This window comes from Hermetia illucens, chromosome 3 (assembly GCF_905115235.1).
Source record: "Hermetia illucens chromosome 3, iHerIll2.2.curated.20191125, whole genome shotgun sequence".
In the NCBI taxonomy this organism is placed as follows: Eukaryota; Metazoa; Arthropoda; class Insecta; order Diptera; family Stratiomyidae; genus Hermetia; species Hermetia illucens.
The window spans coordinates 9,034,972-9,049,771 of record NC_051851.1 but is presented as its reverse complement, the minus strand read 5'-3'; the positions used below and the strand labels follow the sequence as shown (position 1 = coordinate 9,049,771).

At 45.5% G+C, this 14,800-nt stretch overlaps 1 protein-coding gene across 1 annotated transcript in view; it reads left to right on the top strand.

Moving 5' to 3' along the window:
* The window catches only part of LOC119651800, a 628,198-nt gene that overhangs the window by 183,672 nt on the left and 429,726 nt on the right, over positions 1 to 14,800 (top strand). The window contains exon 4 of the mRNA XM_038055584.1: positions 12,184 to 12,319. Within this exon, the coding sequence (XP_037911512.1) occupies positions 12,184 to 12,319 (136 nt within the window). The remainder of the gene's footprint in view (positions 1 to 12,183; positions 12,320 to 14,800) is intronic.

Below are 14,800 nucleotides of genomic sequence, written 5' to 3'. Positions count from 1 at the left end.
AATGGGTAGGATTGACCAGGAGGTGAGGAGCGATTTGAAATAATAAAAAAATGGTTTCTCCTATTCGCTAGTGTTGATTTATTGGTCTTGTAAATACCGATATTTCGGGAACCACTTGTTCCCTTCATTAGTGCTAACAGCTCTGATGAAGGCAACTAGTGATTCCAGAAATATCGGCATTTACAAGGGCGAATAGGAAAAACAAGTTTTTATTATTTCCAATAATTTAGTCGCTAGAAACACCGCGGAATTCCACTCAGGTGAAGAGCGAGTTTACAAGGAAGCCTGAATAAACCTAAAGCAAAGCAAGAAGGACTATTTCAATCAACTCCACGCAGCGGAGGATATAGAGCCATGGGGAAGCGCCTACAGGGCTCTAATAGGGAGATTTAGAGGTCAGGCTGCTCCGCAAATTACATGTTGCGTTAAGGATTCGTTACCTCGGGAGAGTACAAGCGGTTACAGTCTACAGACATCTTCAGATGAGGCGGTAATACCCCCAGTATCGACGAAAGAAGTACTACCGATTTGCGTTAGGCTGGGAGACAACAACGTGTCCGGAGACGTATCCGTAGAGTTGTTTGAAGCAAGCTTGGCGGATTGGATCTTTCCCGAGATATGGAAGAAACAAAGGTTAGTGTTGCTGCCTAGACCTGGTAAGCCTCCTGGTGAACCATCTTCTACAGGCCTGTATGTCTATTGGACGCTATGGGGAAAATGTTGGGGGGAATAATCAACAATAAATTTCTCCCGGCTGTAGAAAGTCTTGGAGGCTTATTAGGCCGATAATTTCGGCTTTCATACGACTAGATCAACTGTCGACGCCATCAAACCAGATACAGGTTTAGCTCCAAATGCGGTGCACGGAAGGGGTGGCACTAGCAACTATTGTGCTGTGATTACTTTTGAGGTGTGAAATGCGTTCAACTCTGCCAGTTGAAACCTTATAAGGAGGCCATTGGTCCAGGTAGTCAACTACACTAGTTGACAGCTATTTAACAGAAAGAAGGCCCTGTGACGACACAAACAATGGAACCAAAGAATCCAGTATTCCACAGGGCTCTGTTCTGGGACCACTATTGTGGAAAATCATGTGTAATGAGCTCTATATTGCTCTACGCAGCGCCAATTTGGTATTCCCTTTGCATTGCATATCGCATGCAATGTTCAAAAAATGAGGACAGTTTATAGAAAAACCGTTTTAAGAGTGTGCTGTGGTTATAGAACCATCTCTGACGAAGCGGCCTATGCTGTAGTCGGAATTTTGCCGATTGACATTTTGGCCGATGAGATGGCACGTGTCTATGGTGGACCCAATTCTTCAATGTTGAAAGGGAGGAATCTTTAAGCAGGTGACAGCAACAATAGGAACCGGCGAAAAAGGATTGATGGAACCACAGATTGATTCCCAGCGTCAAGGTAAGATCAACTATGATCTTACGCAGTTTCTCATGGGACATGGCGGTTACCGTAAATACCTCTATAGGTTTAAACAGGACAACTTACCCGACTGTCCCAGCTGCAACCGTATTCCAGAGGACCCGGAGTATGTTTTCCTTCCTTTGTCCTAGAATCGCTGAGGAAAGGGAGAGTCTAGAGGAGACATTGGGAGGAACAGTAGCATCGGAAAATATAATTGGAAAAATGCTTGCGTACCAGGAGAACTAGAATGCAGTGAACGACATGGTAGGGCGGATTCAGTGCAGGTTGAGAGAAGCAGTGGAGGCGAGGCGAGAGGCTCGAGTTATGTCCACCCCGCGACGAAATACTTTGTGGTGGTCCCGCGGTGAAGAGGAGAGGAGTTAGGGGGTAGTTTCAGTTGATAAAGATCCCACACGCTGGAAATTGTGTACCAGTGTCTTTGGAAAATCTCGACCTCCGGCAGAAGAAAAAAAGACAGTAAACAGATTAGACCGACTGTGTCTAATATATCCTTTGAATAACAAACTATGACTTAGATGCCAAACTATTAGGCGGAAGTGGCAGTGAATAGGTCAGGCGTTTAGAACGAATAATTACCCTATTGTTAACTTTATTATGCTTTAAATGGAAAGTTGGTGACTTTATTCAAGGGTAACATAACTCTCCACCTTTCTTCCACATAACTAATGCTAAAATGTCAATTACGTCTGTGAATAATATTATGAAAATTATTCTATTCATCAAATAAATGTTTTCAGATACATTTTTGATTAACTCCCCACTGCCGCTCATATTCAAAGATAGATGAAAACAAGTAATTTCCCAGAGGCGTTATTGTGTAGAAACAAATGGAAAATTGCGCTGTACCCAGAAATTCGAACCAGATTTCATCTAGCTCAAAAGAGAAAAAAAAAACCCTAGCTGACCAGTGAACACTCCACCTAATTGTATAATTCGAAGAAACCGGACAAGGTTGAGGATATTCCCAGGAAATTCTCGGCACAGGGAGCACTCCTTCCACCCTCATCCGCAATTTCAATTATCATCAAATATAAGATTTCCCGCTTGACCTTCATCAAACTGGCTTACTTCGCATCTCGCTTGCTATTGACACCTTTCGAATGGAAAACCCATGCCTGTTTCATAACGAATTTCAAGTTCGAAGGAATTCTGAACCCCCAAAATCTGCACCCTCGGCACTGGGAAGAAAATTCTGAGCAGAAAAAAACAAACAATATTAAAAAATCAAGAGAAACCCGGGGGTCATGATGAACGAGTGTGAAAGAAAATACGAAAAAAAAGTTGTTGGTTTGCCCATTTCACAAACCTAATTACCCTGTAAAGGAAACCTTAAAGCAAATCATTAATCACCACCGAAATGAGCCGCCACGGAGCCTTCAAAATTCGGTCCTAATTTTAAGCGGAACAATTCGAGCTACGTCGTCTTCCTCTCTATTGTGCTGAAGCTCTCGCAGGACTAGGACTGAGGTTTACGCATCAATGAACCGACACCGTCTCCTAGCCGGTCACTCCCCCCCCCCCATTTTGCGTTTTGTAGCGCCTCATAAAATTCCCGGGAAGGTTAGAGGTGGTACCCGATCCTAAAGAGATGAACTTGTGGAGGTGTTGGATGGTCAAAGAGGAATTCAATGACGTCCCCGTGGCCGTAACTTTGGGCAGGAAAGCAACATTAAAATTTTTAGGGAGGAATGCTTACGAAACCAGATTCTTTTTTAATCCCATCAGGACTGAATGGAGTTTGGATTTTCACGCCTTAAGTCAATTATTTGTTTAGGAAAATAATAAGGACGACTCGGAGGGTTTTTTTTTCGAGAGGGGGCGTGCACTTTTATGCATAGCTCTTGACGAGGAAGGTAAGCAACATAGTGAGGGACTTTACTTGTCCTTTCTATACTTTAAACCTTCAAACATTCTCATCCCACGGGAGATTTTACTTAAGATATCCTCGCAGTGAATTCCGGGGAACTCAACTCCAACTTCATTACAAGGATCCGCGAATTCCTTCCCATTGTTCCAGTGTATCACCCAACAGTAAGTAAATCACAACTCACCCGTTCAAACTGCCCCTCAGTTAATCCAACAGCTCCACTCGTCACTCAGTCCTTGCTGAAAAAAAGAAGCTCAACATCATCACTGTCGGAAACAATGAAAAAGGACTCTCCGAATCAGGACATTGCATTAAGAGCGAGATGTAATGAAGTTTCTCTGCAAGTTAGCCAGTTGATGCGATCAAGTTAGAGAAAGTCTCAGCAGAACAAAGTGAAGGCGTGAAAAGGCTTCCTGGCATCCGAGTCCGTCCTCCGTCAAACAAATGCAAATTCCTTTATTTACTTTGATGGTGATGAAAATATTCGCACAATTAAGAGCTGACACTTGAACCTCAGTCGTTGTGAGCTTTTTTGTGCGCCTACTTCTTTGTCCTGCCAATTTTTATGGGAAATTCAATTAGGAACTCGGTGGTGGTGATGGGGTGAGAATGCCAGGAGTTAAAAATCGTGACTGTAAATCTTTTGAAGTTGATGGTGTCGAGATAATAACAAGTTAAGGAAGGGACAACGACGACGTTGAAAAAAATACTGGGTGGGGTCGTGAATTTTTCAGTCTTGGTTGAGGTCAACATCAATAACAAGTTGAGCGAAACAGAGCATATTTCTCTGGAGTTAATTGGATCAATTTGGTGTTGGGAATTTCGTTGAAATTTTCAAGCCTGTAATTAATGCTTATTTTACTAATTTGATGGAGGGGTTACCATAATATTCAACCTGAAGGAATCCAAAAAATTCAGCTCCTTTGGGAATGTTACAAGCAAATTATAAACCCTCCTCATCGTTGGGCTTTAGAATATATTTCGTTCTCCAAATTGAGAATAATGAGAATTCACCAAGTCCAGAATTCCATCGTGAAAGCATCCACTTGCTCAATTAGGAGGGGTTAAAAATCGAATGAAATTTCAGGAACTCCAGGTGAATTTGACACCTTTTCCATTAAATGGATTTTCAATTTGACTTGGATCGTATTACCTTGAAGCCTCGATTGAAGCATCCTTTTGCAGTGTCACCCTGTCCAATTATGAAGACATAATAAAATCCATTGCAACATATTCTTCAATCATGGGTTGGGAGGTAGGTATTAGTGGCCACTCCGAGGAGCCCAATTAGCACCGTTTTGATGTGACGGTTGTTATGAGAGCAATGAGGCAGAGTCCAGTCAGCTCGGATCTTTAGAGCCAGCTCGTAGCATAGAAGGCAAGCAGCTCGCCCACTCTGCAGTTAGAAATCTCTCTGAGGTCTCCAAAAGATCGTTTACCTAGTGCTCTATCCTGACTCTAGGTAGAGCTGGGTAATCGCTGAAGAAGTGACCGAGAGTTACCCCCTCTTCTCTGTGGCTTCGGCAATACGAAGTGTAGGGTATGTCTAGCCTGGCGCAGGAACTCTCGTGATGGGGCTCCTCCTTGACTTGGCACAGATGGTAAACCTTCGCTATCTTAGCCCCGCCCTGCTAAGTAGTCTGAGTACATTCCGTCCTTCACAGTCGCCCGCGAGACACCGACTGTACTCACCAAAGGGCTGCCAAGAGCAAAGCCCCGCCTGGCCAATCCATCAGCCCGCTCAATCCCATCTAGGTTACTATGCCCGAGAACTCAGAGGAGGTTGACAGTGAGTGTGCCACCCAGACTATTCAGCACGTCTGTGAATGCCCCACCAACCTGGAAGATGTTGTCGCTGAGTACAAGGCCTTAATGACCGCTTAACTGTCGTTCAGAATGGCTGTGTTACGCTTGGGCTCGGATCATGCTCCAACCATTGACAGACTTCCAGTATCGCAATACTTCCGTTTGGAATACACTGGTGAAAGCTGGGAGACCATACGACTTGGATCCACTGTGTGCATTCGAGAAAACGCCCGGGCGCCTCCACAGACCACCGTTGATTAACTTTGCAACACGTCGCTGGTCTTCCACTCTGCCCTGGTTGGAAAGTCTAGTCCATGGGGAATGCCCAGATTTCCTGAGGTACTTCGTCTAGAATGTTACTGTCGCCGTAGGGCTACGCTGTCCAGCATCCAGAATCACGTAGTCTGACGACACTGTTCACTACAACGTATTTAATATGGAAGTTTGCAGTCTGCACACGCGGTTCTGTGAATTTCAGTAAGCTTCATTCTATTGTATTTTTTGCACAAAGCCTGCCACCATACAATAGAGCCGTATTTCAGAATTTGATGCACCATAGCGGTAAACATCCAGAAAACCATTGTCGGCCGGAGATCCCATTTTTGGAAAGTTACTCTTGCATGCTATACAGACCTTCTTAGTTCTATGCTTAACCTCCAATTTAGGGATTCAGGATTACACCCAGATACTTTACATTGGAGAAAAAAACCAATCTTTGTTCTTTCAGGACTGTGGTACGTATCCATGGAATAATCCGTTCTTGCTGCTTCTGTAGCATGACAAGCATTATGCCATCTGGGCCCGGAGATTTATATGCCACAAACCCTCCAAGCAAGGCTCTGACTCCTAGTCTCCTCCCTGGCGGGAAAGTGCGTTTGAACCAGCAGCTCCAAAGTTTCACCTGAAGATTGCGTCCACGAACCTTTCGACTTTTCAAGAAAGGAAGGGTTCTTATGTTACTCGGACAGAATCTTACTGAGCCTTGCGGATTCGCTGGTACTTTCGATGCTCTGAGAATAGTCCAGCCAGAAACGCCTCTTGGCGGTCTTGATAGCCGACTTGTCCTTGCATGGCTGCCAACATTTACGCCTGTAGCAGATGTTAAAGATTCCCTTGATCAGCTCCATGAGGCTGGACAAATCTTCGTGCCACCATTATGGTAGTGTCTTCTTACTGTAATTAGCAGGGAACAAGACTTTAAAGACGGTATCGAATGCCTTTTCCACAGCTACGGACCTTTGACTCCTGTTTGCCTGTCGTGCCAATCTTAGTCATTTGCCCACTGGAGAGTTTCTTCTTAATTACTTGACCAAATTTTCTCCTGTCACTCCTCCTGGGGTCTCTGAAGGGTTTGCGGCGGGATCTACACTAGAAAGTATCCAACAGTGATCTGAGCAGCATCTCTACTCTTCAGTTCTCCACCCTACGAATCCCATTGTCAGTTATTAGGGGGATATAAAGCACCTTCTCCCAACCATCACAGTTCTCCGAGCTGGAGAAATGGAAGGTTGGTGTACTATCTCTGTTACACAACGACAGGTTTTCAGTAATAATAAAACCAAAGAATGACTCACCCCGAAGCGTATGCCTTGGGGTCGCAGCCTATCAACAGGTTGGCCTTCTTTATCTATGGTGTTCGTCAAATGTTGTAGTTCTTCTGGCGGAGCTAATCGGTCGTGAGCCATGTAAGCCAAGGAAATATACACGTTCTCTGCCCCCGCCTGCCCCAGTTTTACTACGACTAGGTCGCTAGAACTCAGGTCCTGATGGAGCGTGCGAACTCTTCTTGGCTAGGATACATAATATAGGTCAGTCCTGACCACCGTCTCTGTATTGTAGAATAAATTAAAATATTTGCTTTGGAACTCTTTGATGGTTTGGTCGTCTCCGATTCAATGCTCTTGTATTAGTGCGATGTCGACGTCTTCCTTTTAGGAGGAAGGTTAGCAGATTAGCCGAACCATACTTCGAGTGCTGCAGATTTATCTACTATACCCCCAGAATGATCTGCTTGCGTTGGGGGTTTGTCAGTCCCCGTCGGACCTCATCTCCGGTTTTGCAGAGCGGAACACTTTTATCTTTGCATTTCTGGCTCCGAACCGCACTTTTCAGTCGACCTTTACCAATGCCCCTAAGCACTCTCCGTCTGTACGGAGAAGAAAAGGTTGGCTGTTTATCTGAGGTTTCTCCTCCTTGATAACAACCCAGTCGCCCATGGGAATCCTAGGGTATTGAAGGCGCAGGGATTGAGCAAGCGTGTCCTTATCTATGCAGATCTTCGGCAACCAGATGCGAGCAAACGGTCTCCTGGGAATCTCTTCATAGGGGATAACTTTGCGCTTTACATCCTCTCAGGTGTCTTAGTGACGCACGAACCGAGAAAATCCCTTGGTCCTCGCAAGCTATAACGTGGAGCTCACGGACCACCTGAAAGGAATCAAATCAGAAGATGGATCCCGTGTGTTTGCCTTTAGCGTCCAGGAGATGCTCGATGACCATCTCCGACAACCTGGCCTCAACACTGGTCCACTTCCGAGCATAGTTTTCCGATAGCGGAATTACCATCCGTCAGCGCCACACAAAAATGGCGCCGAACCCCGTCGCTGATCTCGTTCGGCCTTGTCCTGAGATCGATTGTGTTTGAGGGCGGTGGGTTTCGAATTCTGTTCGTCTGCGGTTGGTTTCAGCACAGCAGTGCTACGGCTGGCACTGAGTGTGCTGCCCTCGATAGCTACTGTGTCCTGGCTGGATACCAGCAGCTTATACTCGATGATGCACCTGGCATTACCACCTCTTCTTCTATCGTCGGTTTATTTTTTTATTAATTGAATCCATGTATTGGTCCCACGAGTAGTCCGGGAAGAATGTCCAACCTGACTAGTCCGCCACCAGAGTAAGGATCTTATTTGAAATTGAAGGTGCAAAAGGTATACAAAGTTCGCATACTAAAGACCAAATCATTGGCCAGGGAGCCCTCGGCATATGCTGTTCTACTTTGCTTGGGGTCCTATTAGTACCTTCTCCAGTGCACGGAGGACGATCCCCGGGCTGTTGCTTCGGTTCGTCTCCCCGCCAGATCCACTTGCCCCTAAGATATGATCAGCAGACAAGCAGATCTTCGTCTGCTGGATGAATCAAGTCTCAGACCAGCCCTACACACTCTTGGTCCGTCCAAATAAGGTTTCCAGCAGCCATCGCGAGGAGGTCGTTTGAGGACTTGCCGAGTTATGCAGCTTCAACCTGAAATATTATCAGACCAAGCCGCCTTCTGCAATCATAGGTCGGAAACTACTTCAAGACAGAAGTAAAATTTGAATAGTTCCGCTAGTTCAATATCGCCAGTAAAGTTTCTAATGCAGATTCAACTACCCACTATAGAGCCCTCTTTTATAAGGATTCCCCTGGCATCCTTACCTGAATAACCTAAAAATAAATCCCTCCCTATCCTTGCCTAGATCGTTTGATTCTTATTCGGAATAAATCAGATAGAATACTCTACTTTGTAAGGACTAGTTGGACTGAGGAATGGCTGCAAGGAAAATCCGAGCGCGGGGTGAAAACTATGCACATCCTTTTTGTTTAGCTCTTTAGTTTCTCCATGCTGGACCTCAAGAGAATCGCTTTCTTCCTTTCCTTGTCTTTAGGCCTGAGCAGGCCACGTGTGATGTCTGCAGAGATAATTTGCTCAATTATCCAAAGGATTACGAGTGGGTTGTAGAACGTCAATAGTTGTCACAGGGTGTTACAACCTCATGTCCTTCGGTTCGTTATCATATAAACACGGGCCCACCAGCTACCCAAAAGCTCGTTGACTTACTCCTGACAAATTGTCTGCAGCGAAATTAGAGTTGGAGTACCTTCTATCATCTCAGTTCCTTTCTGGGTTGAGTAAGCGGGGTGCAGTTTCTCTGTAGATCCACTTGTTTGTTGGCTCATGTGAGGCAATTTCTGCTTGAAGTCCCTGGAGTAAATTCACTTCGAATTTATTCTTTCCAAGCACCTTAGTGAGCTTCCTCAAGAGGCGCTTATTCTGTGAGCTCACTCTAGACAACATTGTCAGAGAGATGCTGAAAAGGCCTGGCAGATGGAGTCGTGTTGCGCATTATGTTCTAGCTCTTATTATTGCGAAAAAGATTGAACTCGACCGAGGGAGGGACCGGACGGCAAGGGGTTCCCTGAACCAACAACTCCCTTTCTCCCCCCCCCCCCCCTCTCATTGGTCAAAATAATTCCCTGACTTGAAAGCCCCCAAAGCCAGGGGAGCGTGAGGACTAGCCCGAAGTAATGTGTCAACCGGTTCCAGGCTAGTTCTCTGATGACAGGGCGGTGTTTAGTTGGTAGCCCGACAGTGTACTGTGGTGGTAGTCCAGTCCAGTCAAGTCTGTGCGTAAACGCATTCACCAAACCTACTCCAAAAAAAATATATCCTTGTTTGGATGCTAGAAGGTTTATCATTGCATTGAACCGCATCATGAATCTGGGATGGCTTTGTTGAGCGGCATTTGAGGAGATAATGTGATTAGATTGCCGCCCCGAAATGCATCTGCAAAAGATTCAGATGGCTGACTGAAGAAGGACGTTGAAGTTATGCGCAGTTGGTGCGGAATAGAGGGTCCATTTTTGGCCTGCTCAAATCAGTCACTGCTGTCAAAAACCATGAACTTATACAGATCGATGCCTCGTATACAGGCGACTCCCTTTTACTGCGAGAATATTCTTCAACAGTTGTCAAGCAGAAACTTAAAGCTGCTGCAACGAGCCTTGGTGACTTTTGTAAGTTTGCTCCTGAATAATTAAACTTCCAACTGGACTTTAACCAAATTTTCTGAACCTCAAATTGAATCCATTCGATGGCGGAAAGGACCAACTGGTGAGGAATTCTCCCTCCTTTTTTTGGGTTCGCGGACTCCTCGCTTTGGGAAAACTCCGGCCGTTTGTGACGAGAAAACTTATCAGCATGACCGAAAATGGTTGCCAATTGCTAGTGATACATGAGTGCCCATCATATTATCAGACGCTAGTCAAAGCAAATATGAGTTAATTTTTTAACCGAGAAAGCCCGGAGCTCTCATCCACTTGTTGAATGACTGAGCCAGGAGGTGCTGATTAGATAAGGAATATTTTTAGACCCATGTCAAGGACTAGGTTCCTTCATCATCTTAGGTTACGCCATTTATTGTATATGGGAATCATACTGTCACGGACGAATAGGATCCAAATGGGTCAAAATTGCTTCTTGCCCTAAGTTTAAACCATAACCCAATTGCAACCCCGTAAAGAGGAAATCCGGTCCCAGGGTAGGGTAAAGTAATGGGGAAGTCGGAGCGCGGGGTGAAAAATATACGTGTTTGAGGTTTTCTCATTGAAATTTCGTTCGGCCCCCGAGAAAATTCCGGGCCCAGGAGGAATCCCTCTCACCACCTGCTCTGGTCCCTACCCAATTGCGATAAATCATCATCATCATCTACGGCGCAACAGCCAGTATCCGGTCTAGGCCTGCCTTAATAAGGAACTCCAGACATCCCGGTTTTGCGCCGAGGTCCACCAATTCGATATCCCTAAAAGTTGTCTGGCGTCCTGACCTACACCATCGCTCCATCTTAGGCAGGGTCTGCCTCGTCTTCTTTTTCTACCATAGACATTGCCATTGTAGACTTTGCGGGTGGGATCATTCTCATCTATACGGATTAAGTGACCCGCCCACCGTAACCTATTGAGCCGGATTTTATCCACAACCGGACGGTCATGGCATCATATCCGGGACAGGCTTCGAAGGTTCGTTCTACGTGCCTTCTCCGACTCTGCTCTAAACTTGCCTCGGAAGCGCAGAGTGCATAGCCTTTCGCTTATGTTTTCAAAGCCGATAACAACAGGTTTCATTTTTTAGCTGACTAAGTAACCTACTCCAAGCACATGGTTTACGCGTTTGGATGGCCACTATAATATATGGTGTAGCGGCTCTTCTCCAGGAAACCGGCCACTGTCCAACGCATCTCTGCTGTTACATCAGTCCTATATTGGGAGAGGGTAACGGCTAGCTGCTCATCAGCTTGATCTCTGTACAGGGTGCGCACGTTTCCATGAGAAAATGCGCAAATCGTTATTCCGTTGTCGTTGCCGGGCTCGTCGTTGAGTAATCTGTCCAGTCCGAGGCTTCTGTTGTGGCTTCGTAACAAGTTGTTTTCCGTGTAGGGTTGTCAACCCTACCCAAACCCCAACCTGGAGGACCAGTTGGTACAGTTTGTCCCGTTTTTAGGCTCGGGAGACTCGCCTTCATCCTTCTCCGTCTGCAGCTTTTCGTTAAGAAAGAGTTCCCTCAGGTCACCAAGTGGAGGTGGAGATAGGGTTTGGTAGTAGAGCTGTTGGTGTTAGGTTAGCAGATATTTTCCAGGTTTTTTGCTCCATCGTGGGTATCAATCCACGTTTTGCCCTGGGGCCTATACTACCCTTTGACCGCCTTGCGATAAAGGCGAGTTAATTTACGTGTATGCTTTGTTAGGTCTGATCTGAACCCCATTTCCAGGGACTCACTCAGCGTTCACTGACGGTCTTGGTAGATGAGAGGCTTGGCTCTGAAAAGCCACCCATTGCCCTAGAAGACAGACAGCCCTTCAGAGATAGATAGGTTGTCCTCAGAGAGCTATATTCCGCGTCAGTCTATCCTGCAGTGCACTGCTGACCCCAAGTGCGGGAAACAGGGTCCGCCTGTTATCCGTTTTTTCTCATTGCAGGCTCCCGAGAAAGCTCCAGGTCCTGGAGGAATCCCTCCCTCCTCACGTCAAGCCAGTCCAATTGTGATAAAGGCGAATTCACGTAATTGCTTTCTTGTTTTGTTAGGTTTGATCTCAACCCCATTTCCAGGGACTCACCGCTCTAATTACTTCCTTGCTTCCGAACATGTTAAATCCCAAATATCCAATTCATCAAAACAGCTCTCTATGTTTTTCCATTAAATTTTATTCAAAATCCAAGTTTAATTCAAAAAATTGTCACTCACCGGCACAGAAGCAACAATTTCATCCCCAAGAGCTTCCCAGGAAATTTCACGATGTCTCCTTTTTTCGCAGCTCACCATGTCGAATGCAACGCAAGTTACACTACGGAACGTGGGATTTAATCTGTCCGGAAACTTTACTTGCGAAGTAACAGCTGATGCACCGTCGTTCCATACGTCCGTGGTAACCAGTGCGCTCGTCGTTGTCGGTAAGTAAAAATAATGAAAAATCTTTCCTTGTGACAGAATATAAAATCATTTTCAAAGAGCTTCGAACAGGAGCGAGCGGCCAAACAAAAACCTTGCAAAAGTGAAAAATTACAGCCATATTTTTCCCTTTATGGTACCAGTGGAAAAGCAAACAATAAACAAGATGAGCAACACAACCGACCCAACTCGCTTTTCCTAGAGCAACTCGAATCTGGTCTGCACTGGGGAAAGGAAACTTGAATTATAGATTCACCGACCGTGGCATGTCGAAAGGACGATTAAATAAACAAATATATGAGATGGTAAAGTGCATTCATCAGTCATCCATTAGATCAGCGATTTTTTCCTGCTATTTTTCCACTCCATACTTCTTGGCTACGGAACAGGAAAATTTATAGAAAAAAACAACCCCGAGCTCAATTCAAGAGAGTCTTCTCGAAGGGTAAATTGAATAGACGCATAGAAAAATGCTTGGGTAGTCCACATTTTATGGAGAGGACTCCTTTTTTCGGTCAGGCATAAACCGAGCGTTTTCTTTTCAGGCGAACCAGCGTCTGGTGGCCATTAATCATTGCACCCTGAAGAGCAATTTTCCTGTAAAATCTGCGAATTGCAGTTGTTTACCAAATGATGTTCCATTGGTTTGCGCTCGAGGTAGATCCTCTATCTCAGCAAGAATGGTTTGTAGCGGGCATGGTCAAGTCTGCTGATGAGTCGGGAATTGTTTTGTTTAAAAAATATAAATGCAGACGAGCAATCGGAAATGCATCCTTTGATGGGAAAAATAAAAATTGTGAGATGAAATTACGGCTCCAAATGCATAAACTGTGAAATGAATGAACACATCGGGAAAGACAGGAATAAAAAACGGTTTCCATTCATCATTCATTTGTAAGCTCTTTTCATTAATTGCTTCCATTCCTTAATTGGTTGGAGAGACCAAGGCTTAGATTGTCCAATGCGGTCATTGTTGTTTTTTAGGTATCCTGCACAGCTTTGATCCTTGGACCTGGGAAAAATTAAGTGTTGGCGGAGTCGGTTTTCGACGGTGTAATAGTACAGTTGGAAGAAGACCAGCTTCATAATGTCATAGCCCCAAGCCTGTTTGAGAAAGGAGGAGGAATCACACCATATGACAGCCCTACGACTCAGGGAGTATCATGCTTCATCATCATCATCGTCATCATCAACGGCGCAAGAGCCGGTATCCGGTCTAGGCCTGCCTTAATAAGGAACTCCAGACATCCCGGTTTTGCGCCGAGGTCCACCAATTCGATATCCCTAAAAGCTGTCTGGCGTCCTGACCTACGCCATCGCTCCATCTTAGGCAGGGTCTGCCTCGCCTTCTTTTTCTTTTCTTCTCTTACTCAGGAAGTATAGTGGGGTAAACTACGCTCGGACTGACAATATCTTCATTAATCAGGAAAGTTGGTCCCCGCTTGTCGCAAAAGTTCACTTAAATCCTTAAACCTTCCTCGGCTACCGGTATCCAAAGATCCCAGAATACCCACGTGCGCCACTTTCAACCAGAACTTCTGTGATACAGGTAGAACCCCCTGCGGTTAACGGAGGTAAGATGGTAGGAGTCTTGGTGTTGGCACTTCACTCTCTCGTACTGGTAAGCCTGCCCGGAGTAAGCGCGGTTTCCGTCAAAAACTGATATTTACCACATACGCTCTGCGCATGTCCTGGGACCCGATAGTAGTCAGAAAACCAACTGTAAGATTCCAGTTCAGAATGACGAATATTTCGATAGCACAATGTTACCTGCCAACCGAGCTTATCGATGAGGTGACCTCCTGTAGATGACATCGTGTTCGTGATGGGTGGGAGGGATGGGGTGGTTGAATATCAGGATGAACTCAGCAACAAATCTAGGTAGGTTCCACGTTGTTATAGGAATTGAGGTAAGGATAGTGGAGCGAGAGGGGTACTCCCCATAGCAATGGTCTTTTTAAAGGAGAGGGAATGGGGTGAATTTACCTTGCACCTTTTCTTGGGCAAGGCAATCAAAATTACGCGTAGGTCATCACACCTTGGAGCAGTATTCGGAGATACTTTTAGCGAAGAAGTTGAAGAGAGTTAACGAGGGTTGGACGGAGTCATAATTAAAGGGAGAACGTAGTATAAATCGCGAGAATTTGGCCCGATTGGTGACTTTGGGGAATGGGTGTCGAAACGGAACTTTTTGTGAAAAGTAACTCCGAGGTCTTGAGTGGAGTTCCAATATGATGAGGAATATCCGTGAAGAGAATAGGAAAAGGAAGTTGGTTAGGATTTGGGCGGGAAGTACAGCGAGTGACACTTGCTGATATTTGGCGGTTACCCATTAGCTCTTTTAAAGACCATCAACCGAGCTTCGATGATGGGGGACACGGTCAATGTGCGACTGCTAAATGTTGTCATCGTGGAGTATGAAGAAAGTAGCGGTACCCGGTAGGGGGGGGGGGGGTTGGAAATCATTTCTCTTAGCAATTTTG